Source organism: Babylonia areolata, chromosome 1 (assembly GCF_041734735.1).
Source record: "Babylonia areolata isolate BAREFJ2019XMU chromosome 1, ASM4173473v1, whole genome shotgun sequence".
NCBI lineage: Eukaryota > Metazoa > Mollusca > Gastropoda > Neogastropoda > Buccinidae > Babylonia > Babylonia areolata.
Window position 1 is genome coordinate 83,158,456 of NC_134876.1, and position 20,330 is coordinate 83,178,785.

A 20,330-nucleotide genomic window follows, 5' to 3' on the forward strand; every position below is an offset into this window, starting at 1 on the left:
ACATAGACACTTGAATTGCTTACCACTGTTGTCTCTCTAGCTTTCTTCATACGTGTATTTATGAATCTGTCTTTTGTCCCTCCGAATCAGGAGTTGTACCTGCATGTGAATGACTGGCACTTTGATTTGTCTCTGCTTACTGATGCCTTCAGAGATGGCGATGTTGGAATCGGCCTAAAGTACCGAACAGATGGCAAGTTGTTTAACCTCAGAAGGCTTCAAGCAAAAACGAAGGTCATGACAGACATCATCAGAGACTTTTTGTTTGCTGATGATTGTGCCCTCAATGCTGGATCTGAAGCTGACATGCAACTCAGCGTCGAGAAGTTTGCCACTGCCAGCAGGAACTTCGGCCTTACCATCAGCACGAGGAAAACTGAAGTTCTCCATCAGCCAGCCCCAGGGAAACCCTACGTTGAGCCCAACATCACAGTCAACGGTCAGAGACTCAGTGCGGTGGAGCGGTTCACATACCTTGGCAGCACACTGTCACGAAATGCGACCATCGACGATGAAGTGAACGTCAGGATTGCAAGAGCAAGCACAACTTTTGGCAGACTCAATGCAAATGTCTGGAACAGAAGAGGCATTAGTCTTGAGACCAAGCTAAAGGTCTACAGAGCAGTAGTTCTCCCCACACTACTGTACGCCTGCGAAACTTGGACAGTGTACCAACGACATGCCAAGAAGCTGAACCACTTCCACACAACATGCCTCAGGAAGCTACTGAACATCAAGTGGCAAGACAGGACCCCAGACACAGAGGTGCTTGCAAAAGCCACCCTTCCCAGCATCTTCACCATCCTAATGCAGTCCCAGCTTCGCTGGGCTGGACACGTGGCGCGCATGCCAGACCATCGGCTGCCCAAAAGGCTGTTCTATGGCGAGCTGCAACAAGGGAAGAGATCACATGGAGGTCAGAAGAAGCGCTTCAGAGATACTCTGAAAGTCTCTCTTAAAGCGTTTGATATCAACCCTGACTCCTGGGAGGAATCTGCAGTGGACCGTGACAAATGGTGCGCTGCTGTGCACAAAGGCGCCAAGTTGTGCGTGGCCAACAGGACTACAGCAGCTGTTCAGAAGAGGCAGGCCAGAAAGTCACGGGCAAACAAGCTCCCTGACAATGATATGCCTGTCTTTGTCTGCCCCAACTGTCAGCGAACATTTCGTGCGCAGATTGGACTATTCAGCCATCTGCGCATTCACAGTTAGATTCATGAGCATCCTCCCCCCCACCCCACCACCACCCTCCCCCCCATCCCCCAGCTGGATGACAACGATGGTCATCATCGATCTCGATGGACACACCACCACCACCACCACCAATTTATGAATCTGTCTTTTGTCCCTCCGAATCAGGAGTTGTACCTGCATGTGAATGACTGGCACTTTGATTTGTCTCTGCACAGGATTCAGTGCTATATAGATACTTTTCTTCTTCTTCCTTCTCTTTTTCTTATTATTAGTGCTGTCATTATCATTATTAAAATTATTATTATCATTATTATTGTTGTTATTTTTAGAACATGACCCTTTGCCTCCGCTTACCCAAGCCAGTTTCAGGCTAAACTCGCATTTCTGCTGTGTTGTGACCTGCTGAAATGGATCTTTGACTGACTGCCAATTTTCTGTTGTTAGCTAAAGGGAAGCAAATGTTATTTGCTGCACTTGTACTTGCTTCTCTTGAATTTTATGGCTGTGAGAATAAAGGTGAAAGTTAATGAATACTTCTGTCCATGCCCTTCCTCCTTCCCACCTCACCTTTCTGATGTTGTGAACATTGCTTTGTCTCTGAAATACAGTGCTGAGGGCGACAGTTGTGAGTGCCTGTCTTTTCCATTTGTTTTTGTCTGAAGTGTCTGGGTGATCAAGTAAAATAGCTTGTCCTGAAACTAAATCATGATGTTTACAACTATGACTTATAATCAAAGTGACTTTTGACCAGGCAGGCTTGGAAGGCTGGTTCAGTACTGAGCAGAATCATCATTTGATTAGTGTTGTCACTTACACTCTGTAAAAGGAAATAAATACTATATATAGCACTTGTACTTGCTCGCAACCCTTGAATTGTACAGGAGTGATAATGATAGTGAATTAATCCCCCCCCCCCCAGGCCTCCCCCCCACACACACATACCCCACACTTCCCAGCTTCCCCCTTTTTTCCCCAATACCCTCCAGAAATTGCGAACAGTGTTATGCCTCTAAAGTACACGTGTCAGATTTGATGAACAAGTGTTGACATACAGGTTATTACAAAACATTCTGCAGTGTAAGGTTAGGTACTGTGCTGCCTTTGAATGTGTTTGAATTATGCCTCAGTACGGCTGGCATAACATAACTGTGCACTGGAACCTGCTGTTGGCCGTTTGCGTGTCCTTGATTGCCGTGGTCATTGTTCTTCCCATCTTGACTGAAGAGTCGTTTTGTTATGTGTATGTATGTGTATGCTGTAAGCATCCTGATTTTATTGACTCACTTGTGTAAACAAAGTGAGTCTATGTTTTAACCCGGTGTTCGGTTGTCTGTGTGTGTGTGTGTCTGTGTGTCCGTGGTAAACTTTAACCTTGACATTTTCTCTGCAAATACTTTGTCAGTTGACACCAAATTAGGCATAAAAATAGGAAAAATTCAGTTCTTTCCAGTCATCTTGTTTCATTTGATTTGATGCGGCAGTGAGTGGGACGGAGGAAGAGACTGAGATGGCTGCTAACTGTCTGTGGCTGGTGACTAACTCCAAACCCTGCCCCAACTGCAAGTCGCCTATTCAGAAGAATGAGGGCTGCAACCACATGAAATGCTCAAAGGTGAAGAACGCTGTCGTAAACTGTTGGTTTTAGCATCTGTGTTGGACAAAGTGTGAGTGGTTGGTTAAAGCATCTGTGTGAGACAAGGTGTGAGTGGTTGGTTTTAGCATCTGTGTTGGACAAAGTGTGAGTGGTTGGTTAAAGCATCTGTGTGAGACAAGGTGTGAGTGGTTGGTTTTAGCATCTGTGTGAGACAAGGTGTGAGTGGTTGGTTTTAGCATCTGTGTGAGACAAGGTGTGAGTGGTTGGTTAAAGCATCTGTGTGAGACAAGGTGTGAGTGGTTGGTTTTAGCATCTGTGTGAGACAAGGTGTGAGTGGTTCGTTTTAGCATCTGTGTGAGACAAGGTGTGAGTGGTTGGTTAAAGCATCTGTGTGAGACAAAGTGTGAGTGGTTGGTTAAAGCATCTGTGTGAGACAAGGTGTGAGTGGTTGGTTTTAGCATCTGTGTTGGACAAAGTGTGAGTGGTTGTTTAAAGCATCTGTGTGAGACAAGGTGAGAGTGGTTGGTTTTAGCATCTGTGTTGGACAAAGTGTGAGTGGTTGGTTTTAGCATCTGTGTGAGACAAGGTGTGAGTGGTTGGTTTTAGCATCTGTGTGAGACAAGGTGTGAGTGGTTCGTTAAAGCATCTGTGTGAGACAAGGTGTGAGTGGGGTGTTAATGTGTTTTACAAATTTTGTTTGCTGGGTTTTTTTCTTTGAATGTTGACATGCATATTATTTTCTGCTTACACTAAATGATTTACTGGGTGGAAAAATATATGTATGTGTGTGTTTTGTGTGTGTGTGTTGTACCTCATGAAAAGAAAATGGTGTGTGTGCGCGTGTGTGTACACATGCATGTGCATGTTTTGTGCCTGTTGGGTGAGTGGATGTATTCATACAAGCATACATACATACGTACATAAATGCCAACCTGTCTACCTACATACTACACACTCACTTATTTTACATATTTACTCTACATAATTAGTCATTTACTTATACTGTCTGTGCCATTGTTGGAACGGAAAACCAGAAGAACAAACAGTGTGCTTGATTGTCCCTGTTTCAGTGTAAACACGACTTTTGCTGGGTGTGCCTGGAGCAGTGGAAACGTCACAACTCCTCAACAGGAGGCTACTTCAAGTGCAACCGCTACGAGGTGGTCAAGAAAGTGGAGGAGCAAACTGCTGAAATGGTCAATGATGTGAGCACCTGGAGATTTGTACCTGCACTTTTTAAAAAAAATGTCTTTTGTTTTTCGTTATTAGATAAAGATGGAGAAAAGGTTGTGACTGAGTAGCAGAACAAACAAATGTCTTGATTGTATTGATGAGTCTGGAAGTGCTGTATGACCTTATTGTTTCCTTTACCTTTGTATACTTATAACATATTCACAACAGAAGCATATTATTTTTACTGACCATGTACTTTGCATGCAACTTTGTACATTTTATGTGTGATTGAATTCATAGTTTGTAACAGTTCTATTTTTGTACAAAAGGCAGGTTTTTGTCCATGTTAGCAGTATTTTCTTTTCTAAAAACTTTGTTCAGCAGCTTTTAAAAATGCAGGTATTTTAACTTAACTTAATTTTGTTGAAATGCCAAAAATGTTTACCTGTGAACGCGTTATGGATAATATTCTTTTAGATAATGTTGTGATCTGTTTGTCTGAACAGGCTGAAGAGAAAAATGCGAAGATGCAGGAACTTAACCGCTTTGTTCACTACTACACACGCTTCAAAAACCATGAAAACAGTTACAGGGTATGAAAAGCTTCATTCTTTTGTCTGTTTGTTCATTAGCAGCCACAAAAGGTTTGTGTTTTTAAAAATTGTGTGTTAATTTGTTCGTTTATTTGCAGACAGTAAAGCACACGCCAATTAAATCTACAAGTTTATTGCCTACCATCCACCCAGCCAAACTGTCCATTCTTCCACGCATAGCCATCCATTTATTTTGGTTACGTTTGTTGCTGATGATACAGTTTTAATTCTCTCATTGTAATCGCAGAAAATTAAAATGAACACTTTCTATATGGCGACTGGAATTATTTTTGTGTGTGTATGTTCAAGTGTGTGTGTGTATGTATCTGTCTGTCTAAGTGCACTTAGAGTTGATTTCATCAAGATTTTGCACCTTATAGATACCATAATTATTATTATTATTATTGTTATTATACATGTTGGAATGTATGTGTGTGAATGAGTGTGTCCTTCAACTTTATTTCTATTCACTTAGAGAAATTTTAGACAATTTAAAACAAATCATCCATAGGGTAGGTAAGAATTCCTGTAAATTCTTGAGAGTGATGATGATGATGATGATTGTGCATGCTTTAGTGTACATGTGTGTTTGTCTAAATATTTCATGTAAAAGTGTTTGAGCTAAGGTGCTCATTCATGCTGGTGATTTTGTTGATGTTCCAGCTGGAAGAGCCTTTGCTGCAGACTGCCAAAGACAAAATGATGAAACTAGCTGAGGCTGTCACAGACATCGGTAAGAAAAACCTTGAGTCATTGTTTTCCAATTCCAAATGTATCTCTCTGCTTCTTTAACATTGGTTACGCCAGATTGAAAAGAAATCATGAGTTTGCATCTGTCTGCTTTTGTTGAGGCCAGAGTATCCCAGAATGAAAACAAAAGGTTCGGTAAATGTTTGACACACTGTTGAAAGACAGCTAGGTTATTCTCATGTAAGATACAATTTTATATTTCCATAAACTATCAGAAATTGGTCTTTTGGCTTGATTGACTACATTAATATGAAACACAAACAGCGCAGTCACTTTATAACGTGCGTTACAATAACTTAATCAGAGTAATGTCAACAAGGTAAGAAAACTACATGTTATTTGAACAGTCATCTCCTGCAACACATAAACTCACCCACTCACAGAAGTGATAAAGAGTACAGTGCCCCTGTGAAGAAGAGTACAATGATGAAGAAATGATGATAAGTGATGAGAGTACCATGGCACTGTAATTGATAAATGATGAAATGATAATAAGTGATGAAGAGTACAGTGGCACTGTAACTGATATAAGGGTACAGTGGCACTTTAAGTGATAAGAGTACAATGGCACTGAGTGTGATAAAGAGTGCAGTGGCACTGTACAGCCACTGCCAAAGCGGAGACCCGGTTTGTGGAGGATGCTGTGCGACAATTGCTGAAGGCACGCCGCGTCCTGAAGTGCTCCTATGTGTATGGCTATTACCTGGATGGACCTGGCTACAAAAAAATTGTCTTTGAGTTTATGCAGGTAAGAGAGAATGCTGTTGTTTGGAGATGAGTGCTGATGTGTGTGTGTGTGTGTGTGTGTGCATGTGCGTGTGTGTGTGTTTGTGTGTTAGAATTAAATGCTGACCATTGAAGATGACATGGTTTTAGATGGAGACTGCATGACAGGATTGTACACAGTTCTTTGTTTCACAAAATGCTCCAGGATTGAAGCCAGCAATAGAAAGATAACTGTATCTAGTCAGAGGATCAGGCAATTTGATCAAAACTTGCACAACAAAAGAAAAGAAAATGTGTATGTGAAGTGTATGAAACTTGACTTTGTGGCCCTAGTCTTTCCATTTTGAGTCCACAGCATACTAAGCTCTGCATAGAAGCTGATGGAGGCGAAATGATCCAGCAATATTCAGGCTGCGGATGGGAATTGAACCTAATCTTCCTTGTTATCAGCCCCTAATTTTCAGGAAATTTTGAGATGTATGTTTCCCAGACTGGCACAGATTTAGAATTAAGATTGTTCAGGAAATTTTGAGAAGATGTAAATGTCCAGACCAGCACATATTTAGAACTGAGAATTTTCAGATAATTTTGAGATATATGTTTCCAGACTGGCACAGATTTAGAATTGAGATTGTTGAGGAATGCCATGGTCAGTGCTGCATGTTACTGACAGCGATGTGTGGTAATTGGCACAGATTTAGAATTGAGATTGTTGAGGAATGCCATGATCTGTGCTGCATGTTACTGATGGTGACGTGTGTGGTGCTGGTGACAGACTGAACTGGAGGAGTGCACAGAGATCCTCTCTCAGATGGTCAACAGACTCTACCTGCGCACACCTCGTGCCCGCATCATTGAACAGGCTCACAACGTGCAGCGCCGCCGTCTAGAGTTCACGGCAGCCATTGCCAAGGGGTTGGTCCCCCCTGAGACTCCACCTTCCATGAAGAAGGGGCGTCGCCGTCGGAAATACAGCATGGAGACTGAAGATGTGAGTGTGGCTAGAAATGCCAAACAGGGTGCTGCATGCGTATGCTGAAGGGGAGTGATGGTTTTAGGGAGGTCACTGAACATGTAATGAGAGTTCCGATGATATTGTCCGGGCTTCGACATGGCCGTGATGGTGACAGTGAACGACCTGTCTATTCTTGACTTCTTTATGATTATAATGTGAGCCTTAAAATGTGCTATGCTGTCTGTATTGTTAAAATCCGAAATTCTTTCAAATCTGGAGGATGCGCCATGCAGGGTTGTGCATGTCAGTTGTTTATTTAATTTTGTGTTAAATTCATGTTTTATTTGTCGTTTTTTACATTGAACAGATTTGAGCATACCATACATGCAAAGGTGGTGTATAAATCATATTATTTTTATGAAGAATTGTATTTTATTGTATTGTTACTATTTGTTAGATTTTTTGTGAAATTTGGGCTGCTCTCCTCTGGTAGAGTGCGTCGCTTAAGTACCCCCCCCCCCCCCCCCCTTTTTTTTTTTTTTTTTTTTTAACTTCATTCATGTTTTTGCCCATCAAAGTAGATTTTCTGCAGAATTTTGCCATGGACAACCCTAACTATGATGAATAATTATTGTTACTGCTGTGTTCCCAGGAAGACCTGCGGAAGGCCATCATGGCGTCCATCCAGGAGGTGGACCCAGGCAACCCATGGATCAAGGATGCGTCGGGCCGACACACCAACGTCATGGCCCTGCTGGAGTGGCCCCTGGAGGACTCAGATGAATCCGACTCTGAAGTGTCTGTCGCTGCTCTCAGAGAATATGGTAGTGGCCTGTTTGGTTTCTTGTCGTTGATGTTTGAGCAGTTTGTTGTAGGTATGAAGTGCTGTTCCGAGAGAATGTGGAAGTGAAATCACAAAATGTGAATAGACATTAAAGTGAAGAGAACACAGTAGTGGCCTGTTCTGGTTTTGCCGTTCGATGTTAAAGCAGTTTGATGTTGTTATCAAGTGTCTGTGTCTGTTGCTGTGATTAGAGAATATGAATGTGGCCCGTTTTGGTTCTTGGGGTTGGATATTTACAGTGGGTAGTAGTGGTGTTGTTTTGTGTGTTTTTAAAAGTTAAACTGCTTATTCTTTTTTGTCTCTCTTAATTGATATTTTTGTAACCTTAGTTTATTTTGGGTTCTTTGTGTTTCTCTTTTTCAGTTTGTGCTAGTTTTTAATTGTAACAGGTCTTTTTGTTATATCTGTTCAAAATACATGTGCTTGCATACATACACAAAGAAACATGCATGCACACACACTTTCACAGACAAACACGCACACATACATGTTAAAAAAATGATCAGACTTCTTTCACACTGATGGAGTAAAACACCTCCCATTAACAGGTGTAACCTTGGGTATGTGTGTGTGTGTGTGTGCAGGTAAATGCCGCAGAGTGGGCTGTAACAGGCCCAACGTTGTCAACCCCCGCACACAACAGGTGCACGAGTACTGCAGTCGGCGCTGTAAACACCACGATGAAATGCAGAACATGGCTGATGCAGAGCAGCAGCAACAGCAACAGCAGGGTGAGTGGGCTGATCTGCTTCAGGTTTGGGGCAGCGCCGGAAATTCCCAGGTAACTTCTAGGCATAAGTAGATAAAAAAAACAACACAAACTACCACTCTACTTGCCCCCCCAAATTTTGACTTGCCCTAACTTATATAGTCAATTGAAATAACTACTGGGAGAGCAATGGCAAGTTAGCAGACAAGATTCGTTATATTGTAAGCATGTTTTGCAGGAAAAAGATGGATATATTTGTTTCATCACAGACAGCAAGAAGAAATAGATAGTTCCACATTTTATTCAAAGTGAGATCTATGGTTTTCACTCTTTATTGGTAGAAAACACATTGTGTTAGTTAGAAGGGAAGGAGGAAATAGCGATCCATCTGACGAAAGCTAGCTGCTCATTCACCCTTCCACTGATTTGTTTTGTTTTGTTTTGTATTTCTTTTTATCACAACAGATTTCTCTGTGTGAAATTCGGGCTGCTCTCCCCAGGGAGAGCGCGTCGCTATACCACAGCGCCACCCATTTTTTTTTGTATTTTTTCCTGCGTGCAGTTTTATTTGTTTTTCCTATCGAAGTGGATTTTTTTTTCTACAGAATTTTGCCAGGAACAACCCTTTTGTTGCTGTGAGTTCTTTTACGTGCGCTAAGTGCATGCTGCACACGGGACCTCGGTTTATCGTCTCATCCAAATGACTAGCGTCCAGACCACCACTCGAGGTCTAGTTGAAGGGGAGAAAATACCGGCGGCTGAGCCGGGATTCGAACCAGCGCGCTCAGATTCTCTCGCTTCCTAGGCGGACGCGTTACCTCTAGGCCATCACTCCACAGCAGCCAAAACATTGGTTGCCCAATGTACAGGTGGAGAGAGCATTTCAATCGTCCCCCTTAAGGTTTAGTTGTCCTGGACTTTCACACATGTGGGTATTCCAAGCCTTGGTTTTGGGGTAAATAGGTGTTGGATTGATGATATTGTTTTCATGTGAAATATTACAATGGGCACAATAGCTGAATGGTCAGAACATTGGACTTGCAAACTGAAGGTCCTGACTGCAGTCCCAGTATCAGTGTGTGTTTGATGAAAGGTGGAGAGTTTTCTTTTATCCCAGTTGCAAACCTGCTAGTGCTGTTAGCCCATATGCACGTGCAAAAGATGAAATGTGCAAGTTAAAGATCCTGCAATCCATATCAGTGTTCAGTGGAAACACAAACATACCTGGCATACACATTCCCAAAAATGGTGTTTCTACATGGTGGGATAAAAACAGTTACACACACATAAAAGCCAACCCATAGATCTGGAAGTGTGAACATGGGAGATGTGGCAAACAATTACAAAAAAATCAAAGAACAATTTCTTCTTGTTACAGAACAAAAAAATTGTAATGGAAGAAATCACCTTCTTGTTGCAGAAGAAATCCCCATGTTGATGCAGAAGAAATCTCTTTATTGTTACAGAAGAAATCTTGTTGTCACAGAAGAAAGAAAAAATGTTGTTGCAGAAGAAACGCCATTGGTACAGAAGAAATCTTTTTTTACACAAGAAATCGACTTGTTTTCACAGAAAAATAAAAAGTTGTTGCAGAAGAAACATCATTGGTACAGAAGAAATCTTGTTTTACAGAAGAAATCTTCTTGATGTTCAAAAAGAAATCTCCTTGTTGTAACAAAAGAAGTTGTTTCAGAAGAAAATTACTGTTGTTTTTGCAGAAGAGATCCCGGAGGTGATTCTGGACGAACACATGGATCTACTGCGAGCACTGGAGATGTCCCGGCTTCAGTACCTCCGCGACACTGGACTGCTGCATGAACCCGAGGGACAGAAGTGAGTGCACACGTCCCCAGATTTGGTGCACACGTCCCCAGATAGGGTGCATATGTCCCCAGATAGGGTGCACATGTACCCAGATTGGGTGCTTGTTATGTTGGTCACAAGTTCACCATGATTCTTAGGTTCGCAGTTATGCTCTGCTGATGGTGAGATGGATCAGTATGATAATAGTAATGGTAATAATGATGATGATGATGATGATGATAATAATAATAAGGAAAAAGACCTGTTGATAAATGACAGCAGCAGACAACAGTGTGTATGTGTACTGTGTCAACCTGTGTTGGCAGGAACAACAGTGTGTATGTGTACTGTGTCAACCTGAGTTGGCAGGAACAACAGTGTGTATGTGTACTGTGTCAACCTGTGTTGGCAGGAACAACAGTGTGCATGTGTACTGTTTGAATGTGTGTTCGCACAAACAACATTGTGTATGTGTACTGTGTTGGCAGGACCAACAGTGTGATGTGTACTGTGTTGACAGGAACAACAGTGTGTATGTGTACCGTGTCGCCCTGTTTCAGCTGGAACAACAGTGTGTATGTGTACTGTGTCGCTCTGTGTGGGCAGGAACATCAGTGTGTATATGTACTGCGTCACTGTTTGTGGGAAGGAACAAGATTGTGTGTGTGTGTCGGCAGGAACAACAGTGTGTTTGTGTACTGTGTCGCCCTGTGTCTGCAGGAACAACAGTGTGTATGTGTACTGTGTCGCCCTGTGTCGGCAGGAACAACACATCCCCCAAGCAGCTTGCCACACCAGGGTCAAGCCGACCTCGGGCCAACAGTTCAGGGGCGGAGCGGAAGAAGCGAGCGGCAGCCATGACGCCCATGGAAGAGCTGGACATGGAACTGCAGAGAGTGCTGGAGCTGTCCTCGTCCATCCCCCACAGTGAGTCTGCTGGGGTGTGCAGGGTGTGGGGGGTTGTGAAAGTTTGTGTGGGGTTTGTGTGTAGGGAGTGTATTTTGTGTGTATGTGTGTGTGTGTAGGGTGTGTGGGGGGTTGTGAAAGTATGTGTGTGTGTGTGTGTGTGTGTGTGTGTGTGTGTGTGTGTGTGTCTGTGTCTGTGTGTTGTGTTGTGAAAGTATACGTGTGTGTGAAGGGTGTGTGAGTGTGTGTAGGGTGTGTGGGGTGTTGTGAAAGTGTGGGTATGTGTGTCTGTAGAGTGTGTGTGTGTGTGTGTGTGTGTAGGATGTGTGTGGGGTTGTGAAAGTATGTAGGGGAGGGGGGGTGAAAGTATGTGGGGGGGTGAAAGTATGGGGGAGGGGGTGTGTGTGAAAGTATGTGTGTGCAGGGTGTGTGTGTGTGTGTGTGTGGGGGGGGGGTGTATGGGTGAGGGGTGTGTGAAAGTATGTAGGGGAGGGGGTGTGAAAGTATGTGGGGGGGTGGGGGGGTGAAAGTATGGGGGAGTGGGAGGGGGTGTGTGTGAAAGTATGAGTGTGCAGGGGGTGGGTGTGTGTGTGTGGGGTTGTGAAAGTGTGTGTGGGGGTGTTTGTGTGTGTGGTTTGTGAAAGTGTGTGTGTGTGTAGGGTATGTGTGGGGTTGTGAAAGTATGTGGTGGGGGTGGGGGTGCAGAGGGTTGTGAAAGTATGTGTGTGTGTGTGTTTATGCACATGAATGTGTTTTGAGAAAAATGAGGTATGTGTGTGTGTAAGTAAAGTAGATATCGGTGAGTTATGGGTTTGTTGTATACATTCGCATAATGAAAGGAGTGATGATGATGTTTGTTAGAGTGATGGATTACTTGATTGTTCAGCCACCAGAATTAGACTTGGAATGTGGATTAAGAGAGTGATTGTGCAGCATGCAGGAAAAATATCTAAATTGCTGTATGATGTGTGGCCCACCTTATGCTAAGGTTTCTAGTATCATATCAATGCAACACAAGAATTAACACACAGCAGAGTAAGATGATGGAGTGGTGTCATTTTGCACCAACCATAAGATAAGATAAGATAAGATAAGATAAGATAAGAATAACTTTATTATCTCCAACTGGAGAAATTTGGTCAGGTGCATTATCACAACATAGACAAGTAAACAACATGGGGACCATAACTGTAAAAGCCAACAACAGCCCCAACAAATATTACGAAGATACAAATGTAAAAAATATCACATACATCGTTTCATACATACATCCACACACTGCAGGTAATAACTAGTATTCTTAATGTAAAAACAGAAAGAATTAAGAAACATTATTTGAATATAATTATAAACATAGCCTACTATACTGCACATTGATTATAATAGACAGATAAGATAAGAATAAAGATGAATTGCGGAAAACCACAACCAGATAATCAGCACACACCCGCACCGCACTGTACCTTGGGGTGCACCAGTAGAAGTAGATTTTAGAGAAGAGTGGGCAGAATGAAAGCGGACGGACTGAGTTCTATTGAGAAGAAAACTTATTATCCAAAGAGTAAGCTTCGGATCAACATCCATGCCTAGCAGTTTGAGGGCAAGGAGATGAGGTTGTATTGTGTTAAAAGCAGAAGAGAAGTCAACAAAAAGGATACGAACGAAAGATCCCGTGTTATTCAAATGAAGGAAAGCATTATGAAGGAGAGTTAGGATAGCATCGTCAGTACTTCTGTGTGCTCTATAAGCAAACTGAAGAGAGTCAAGCTGCTGTTCAGTGAAAGAAAGAAGATGTCGGAGAATAATTTTTTCAAAGCATTTCATCACTACTGAAGTCAGGGCAACAGGACGGTAATCATTTTCGCCTTCCACTTGCAGGTAGCAATGCAGACACATCCGGCAAGGCAGACCAAACCTCCAAGGGTGCCCGGCACAAACGCAAGTACAGCCAGAGCCGGTTCGAGGAGACAACGTCAACGGTGGTGACGCGTGTGCCCAACAAGAGTGTGGAGGACCTGTACTGCCTGGACTGCGGCCCCAAGCCCAAGATGGACACGGGCCACAACAGCAGCACCTCCAGCTTCTCCGAGCTGAGCCCGGGCCTGGAGCCCCACCAGGCTGCAGACCTCAGCCCCCAGCCCCAGAGACCCAGCACCTCGTCCGACCTGGCCACCCAGTCCTCCGCCTCCGTGTCACCAGATGGCGCCAGTGGCCACCTGTTGGAGGACTCCCCCTCACCCCTCCCCCCATCGGCGGAAGCTCCGACAGCGGAGTGTGCCATGTTTGGAACCATCAAGGATTTGTCTGTGGCCAATATCCACGCTACAGATTCTGACAAAACCAGCGAGTTCCTCAGCAAAGATTTTCAAGCCCTGTTTCACATGGGCCGGTCCTACTCCTCGCCCAACACGACAAGTCCCAGCATATCATCTGACAGGCCTTTGAGGAAAGCCAATGCCTCCTACAGTGGAGAAGACACTGGTGCCTTCTTTCTGTCCAGACCAGATTCTTATGGTTCCTCCTCCTCTACATCTCTGCCACTACCTGAGCTGCCCCTCCCTTCAGCCAGCGCAGACCCTGCCCCAGAGTTCCCAGACTGTGCCTTCCTGCCCAGCCCCCCTCTGCACGACCCTGTGCCTTCTTGGCCTCTGCTGGAGAAAAAGAACAACACGCAGGTGGACCAGCGCAAAGCGACACACACTCATGGAAAAACTGCAGTTGCTTTACAAGACAAAAGCTTCTTGAGCGGATCCAAAAGGTCTCCGCGAGGAGCGGAACGACTGCCCAAGGAAGGAAGCAATGCGTACCCCAGCAGGCCTATCGGAAGAAAGGGACCAACACAAGACGATGAGCATGTGTCCCTGCTGGAGATGGCCGAGAACTTGCTGCAGATGACAGCAGAAATGCACTCCCACATACACAACAGTGGGACACACATGGACGCCGTGGCCTCTGGAGAGGATGTGAAGGAGGGAGGGGGATACGCTGACACCCTCCTACCTCCACCCCCACCGGAAGACCTGATGGGAGATGGCTTGGCGATGGGCGTGGACGAGAGTGAGGACGTGGCGGGGCAGTCCCCTGCTGACTGTGATGGAGGGCTGGAGGACGGGGACACCACTGAGGAGGACATCGTTGTGCGTGTGGTGGAGGCCCATGGGCTGGAGGACACTGAGGACAGTGAGGACGAAAGACCTTCCTTCTTTGTTTGATATTGTGCTCCTAGTGTATAGTAGTCGCTCAACATGTATTGTAGAATATACCCTGGAACTTACCGAGAAAAATCTTTGTGGATGCTTCCCGACTTGTAATTCACTTAATGTACTGAATGTAAGGGAAAGACAGTTTTGTGTTTTGTGTTGAATGTCGCAGAGCATTTACAACATGTGAAAAATAAACATGGAAATGTTGTAGGTGAGTAAAGGTTTATAGAAAGGCATGGTGACAGATTGGACCAGTATCTGTTTGATGTTTTTGGCATTATTTATTGTCATGTGGGTATTAAAAAAAAAAAAAAAGAGTTTCTCCTGTCGCAACAATTTTGGCTGATTAATCCATAATGTAGAAAGATACAGAAAAAAGTTTGGTGCAAAATAATTTCATAATTTATAAAGATTAGCATGCAAACTGGTGTGACATGTATAAATTGCTTGATTTGATATGATTAAGAATGGATTCATGCTAAAGTGTTAGTGTACATTGAGGAAAATGTGTATATTTTTAGTATGTGTAAAAATTGATGACATTTGACAAAAAAGAGAGAGATATATATATGTATATATAATATATGTGTATATATATATATATATATATATATATATATATATATATATATATATATATATATATACATATATAAAATATACATTTGATAATATTTCTTAATAAGAAATATACTTTCAACAAAGCCAAACAGTTGTGCACCAGATGAGAGTTCATCTTAATGATGAAAATTTTTTGTTCTTTGGAAGGTGTATGTGCATGTTAAACATATATCTTTGAGTATGTATTTGTTAACACACACACACACACACACACACACACACACACACACAGAGACTCACTCATGTGTGAGTGTACATGTTCACTTACTTGTACATATGTACATACACACTGACACACACATGCTGACTCGCACATGCATACACATATTGATGCACACACTAGCATGTATACACAATTGAAGTAAAAATTTGACATCAGAAGTGAAAGGGGAAAAAAGAGAGAAGTTTGTTGTGTGGAGTGTGGTTACTATAGTAAAGAAAGAAAGACCTGTCTTTGGCATGGCATTGGACATTGAATTTTTGCAACACCTTTACCAACAAGGTTTATTTCTGTCATTGCTGAATTTTGTAGCTTGGTTATGGCACAAGGTCAGAGGATCTACTTTTTTTTCTGATCACATCTCTGAACCGATTCTCCAGTTCAGAGACTTACAACAGCTCTTGAAATATGTATTTTTGTGGAGAACCTATGCTTGGCTGAAGATTACAGAAAAAAGAAGCTTTGAAAAAAAAAATAAAGAAGCTTAACAGATGTGATGTCACTGTAAGAAATAGGTCTACTGGCGTTTCTTCATTTAGGCAAGTATCTGAATGAAGTTGATTATTGTGGTATTTTATTTGTGAGGGATGTGATGTCACTGTAAGAAATTGATCCACTGATGGTTCTTTGTGTAAGGAAGTATGTGAATGAGGTACATTATTTTATTTGTGCAGCTGCTGTTTGGTTTATTTGTGCAGCTGCTGTTTGGTTGGGTTTTGGCATGTCATACAAAGTTGTTCCAGATGCATGCGTAGCTGTCCTTGACAGCAGCACAGACCCTACAGCTTTGTGCATGGAAGAGGATATAAGCATGCACAGGAAACTCTCTGAGAGCTAGTTTCTGTGAGGTGTGGTCTTCAGCATGCACTGGATGACCCAGAGGTGTGCACCATATACTGCAGGTGAGCTCATTCCAGACAGTCACTGAGTGCCATGCCCGGATGACCCACAGGTGTGTGCACCATATACTGCAGGTGAGCTCATTACAGACAGGCGAGTGAGTGCCGTACCCGGATGACCAACAGGTATGCCCACATACTGCAGGTGAGCTCATTCCAGACATGGTCACGGAGTGCCATACCTGGATGACCCACAGGTGTGTGCACCATATACTGCAGGTGAGCTTATTACAGACAGGGCCAGTAAGTGCCATACCTGGATGACCCAGAGGTGTGCACCGCATATTGCAGGTGAGCGCAGTCCAGACACAGCCACTCAGTGCCATACCTGGAAGCAACAAGGTGTAAATGATGATGTTTTTTTTTCTGTGACAGCAGAACTCTGGGTGACGTGAAGTTGAAGAGAGGGGAATGCTGGTAGTTCCGGAGCAGACACACAGGTGTAATGATGATGGGTGGATGTGCATCATTATGTGTGTTTTTCATCAGAAACATGCTGTTGGTTTGCCTGGTTTCATTTCACTACTGCATCTGTACTTTTTTGTGTGCAGCAGACAGGTCAGTTATTGTCAGCAAAGACCGTACTTTGATAATGAAAATGTTTGGACACCCAGTTACTCAGTGTCGTTTGAAAAAAAGCAAAAGTATAAAAATCAACCCTGCTTCTTGTATCACAAACTTATTGAAGACTGTATTTCTAACTTTCAGTTTCTGATTTTCAGTTGCTCCACTATTTCTGACTCTTTCAGTTTCTGATTTTCAGTTGCTCCACCTGCAGTGATTTATACAGTGTGTTCTGATATTTAAAAAAAAAGAAGAAGAAAAAAGATTGTTTTCATTGTGATGAAATTGTTGGAGCATCTGCTAACATAGCCTGATAGGCATCCTTCCAAGAAATTTATGATTGTGAGCTGGCATTCATGAGGGGAGGTATGATTCTAAATCCATGTCTTTGAAATGTCAGGACAGCCCTGCTTGATAATTGCACAACTTTTGGGTGCTTCTCACATTGACACCATCCCCCATATCACTTGTCATTGTCAGTGTGCATTGCCACAAGCAACTGCTACAGTGTTTCTTAATGTGTTTGTGTTATTGATGTGACCAGTGGATCACCAAAAACATTTCTAAATGGCTTTTGGTGAGAAGACCCATGTGTTTCCCAGCTGACATCAAAACAGGTGCATACCACACTGTCAGTATGTACAGACTGTTTGACAGTTGTCATGCTTGAAATGTTGGTGTCTTTTGGATTTGTGTGTGTGTGTGTGTGTGTGTGTGTGTGTGTGTGTGTGTGTGTGTGTGTGATGCTTATCCATATTATTATTATGCAACTTTTGTCTGCTGAAGTGTTAAACAAAAACAAGGTAAATGAATATGGACTTCAGCTGTAAAATTTTTTTGTTCAATGTTTGCACTCTTTCAGAATTTTCAGTTGTGTTGAGCATCCTCCTCTGTGTTAGAGAGAGAGAGAGAGAAAGAGAGAGAGAGAGTGTGTGTGTTTACTGCAAGCATGTGCTTGTAGATTTGACTCCCAGTCAGTGAATAGTGATATGAAAGTGATTTCAGGCCATGGTCATCAGGTGAAATATTACATCTTTACAACTGCCATTTTCTTCTAAGATATCTGTTAATTTACCGAGTGAGTTATGAGTATATGCTCAGCAGTACGTAATGTAAAAATAGAATGTAATAAAAAGGGACCAGTTTCACTAGACAGTTTTATACTTTGCATCATTTCCTTTTTTGCTTGTGAGGACTTAACAGATTGAGAAATCATTCGCAGCATGCCGGCGGTTGAATTTATGTTGAATGCTGATGTACAAGACAAAAACCCAAGTGTCGTCCAGTGCGTTGGTGAGATTCAGTCATTGGTCAACCACTTTCACAGTTAAATGTCGACAGCACCCCCTGCCCCCTCTCCCCCACACCCAAGCTGATTTGACTGATAATGAACACTTATTCAGTGCTTTATTCTCAGATATAGCTCAAAGCACTTTCGTGTATCTCATGCTCCAAGATGAGTGTTGAGAAGGCCAGTTTATGACAGGATATCCGGATTTCAAACCACACAGTGATTATAATCAAAGTGTGACACTTTTACCAGCTGATCTAAAAAAACCCAGCAACAACAGTTTGTTCATTCAGTGGTAGATTGCTGTTGAACTGAAGATTATGACAGACCCCTTTGTGGGACTGAATAATGTACATGTCTGCTATTCTTGATCAGCAGGGTTAGAAAATTAATACCATGCTATGACTAATGTTGTCCAAATCTCAGCATATATAATGACGAGGGGTATAGCACATGTGAATTAGATTACTGTTGATTCCAGAGGGAAAAACGTGAGTAACATAATTGTCCGTAATGACTATATCTGCTGCCGGAGTCAGCAGCCACTGCTGTGGCTGAAGGTATTGAGACTGTAATTGTTTCATGTTGTGTGCAGTGGACTTACTTCATATTACAATCCTATTAGATGAATCAATCAGTTACCCTGTTTAAAAAGTGTAGCCAGTCAATTCCCTACTGTGTGCTATGTATCAGTTTGCTGTTGTTTTTTTCAAAATATTCTTATGACAAATAAAATACAACAACAAACAAAAAACACCACATATTAGCAGGCAGAAGCCAGCTGACAGTATTGTTGCCATACAGAAATATCACACATGATATTTTGATGTAAAAGTCATCTTATTTGTATCTGTCAAAACATCTTTTTACTTTATTTTAGATGTCAGATCGTTTTATTTTTCAAACACATTCTATCAATCTATCTATCTGTCTACATATATAATATATATATATATATATATGTATGTAATCTTCTCTAGGAGAAAAAAACCACACCATTGATACCAGTATACAAATGAAATATACGTCATGTGCTGTTCCGTTATGCTGGAAAATGTCATGTGAATTTCATTCTTTTCAGTGACATAATATGATACAAGATGTACCATGGTTCCTGTCTTTTGCAAGAGAAAAATGAAAGAAGAAGAAAAAAGTCTTTCACAAATGGATGATAAAAGTTGTAATATTTTTTTTTGTGAATGTTTTGTTATTTGATTGTTCCATGATGGACAGGAGTTTTTTGTTTGTTTGTTTTAGTTTTTTTTTAAACCTAAGAATTGTGCAGTATAAACAGAAAAAGTGATATTTCCCAGTGCTATTATTTTATTATTTAAGATGCCTTGCCCTTTTAATTAATGACTTGAGATCCACTGCTGAGAAACACAAGAAAATGTGTTGTATTGAATAGATTATGGTTCTGTGTGTTTGGATGTAAATGCACACATGCATTTGTGTCTGGCAGACATTTGCCTATGAAGCCTTCAAGAAGTCTTCAAGAAACGATTTCTTTTTACAATGAAGTTTGAATATCAAAATAAATACGTAGACAGAATATATCTTCTTTTTTTTTCTTCTTTTTTTTTTTTTAACTTCCTTTTTTCATTTACAAAACTGTGGTCTCTCATTTCATTTCTGTCTGTTTTTTGTTGTTTTTTAAAATTACATTTCTGTTTGTAAATAAATTTAATTTATAATGGGTCCATGATTTCATAAATTATTGTGATAAATGTGATCAGTCATTGGTGGTATTCTGTTCATTTTCATTCCTGTTTTTTCATGACATCTGTAGAATATGTGTGAAAAATAAAATCTAAAGTTTGCCTTTTTCAAGCCTTTTTTTTTTTCATCCCAGCTCGTTTTTCTGTAAACCTTTTGCATACTGACAGTGTTCTGGCTGTTTGAAACAGTATCCCCACTTGTGAAAATACTGTACTGGAGTATGATTTTGAAACAGTATCCCCACTTGTGAAAATATTGTACTGGAGTATGATTTTGAAACAGTATCCCCACTTGTGAAAATACTGTACTGGAGTATGATTTTGAAACAGTATCCCCACTTGTGAAAATACTGTCCTAGAGTATGATTTCATTTCTTCTTATCTAATCTTTTCCTGTTTTTCTGTCTGTGTCATTATGTCTGTCAGTTGTTTTGTTTTTTTTTCTTTTCTTTAATCCTTTCATTATTTATCGTTTCCATCATCTGATGTATGTATTTCCAATATCATTGTAATGTTTTTCCAACTTAATTTTTTTTTCTTTGTCTTGATCTTGACAAGATATTGGGC

The 20,330-nt window shown here is 41.8% G+C and overlaps 1 protein-coding gene across 1 annotated transcript in view; it reads left to right on the plus strand.

Moving 5' to 3' along the window:
• LOC143293868 (ankyrin repeat and IBR domain-containing protein 1-like) overlaps positions 1-15,103 on the plus strand; it is a 54,631-nt gene extending 39,528 nt beyond the window's left edge. Inside the window, exons 11-21 of the mRNA XM_076605188.1 lie at positions 2,676-2,806; positions 3,859-3,993; positions 4,468-4,554; positions 5,218-5,287; positions 5,910-6,052; positions 6,806-7,021; positions 7,638-7,809; positions 8,414-8,560; positions 10,257-10,371; positions 11,105-11,268; positions 13,126-15,103. Of these exons, the coding sequence (XP_076461303.1) occupies positions 2,676-2,806; positions 3,859-3,993; positions 4,468-4,554; positions 5,218-5,287; positions 5,910-6,052; positions 6,806-7,021; positions 7,638-7,809; positions 8,414-8,560; positions 10,257-10,371; positions 11,105-11,268; positions 13,126-14,459 (2,714 nt within the window). The 3' untranslated portion in view covers positions 14,460-15,103. The remainder of the gene's footprint in view (positions 1-2,675; positions 2,807-3,858; positions 3,994-4,467; positions 4,555-5,217; positions 5,288-5,909; positions 6,053-6,805; positions 7,022-7,637; positions 7,810-8,413; positions 8,561-10,256; positions 10,372-11,104; positions 11,269-13,125) is intronic.
• Positions 15,104-20,330: the final 5,227 nt, after the last annotated feature.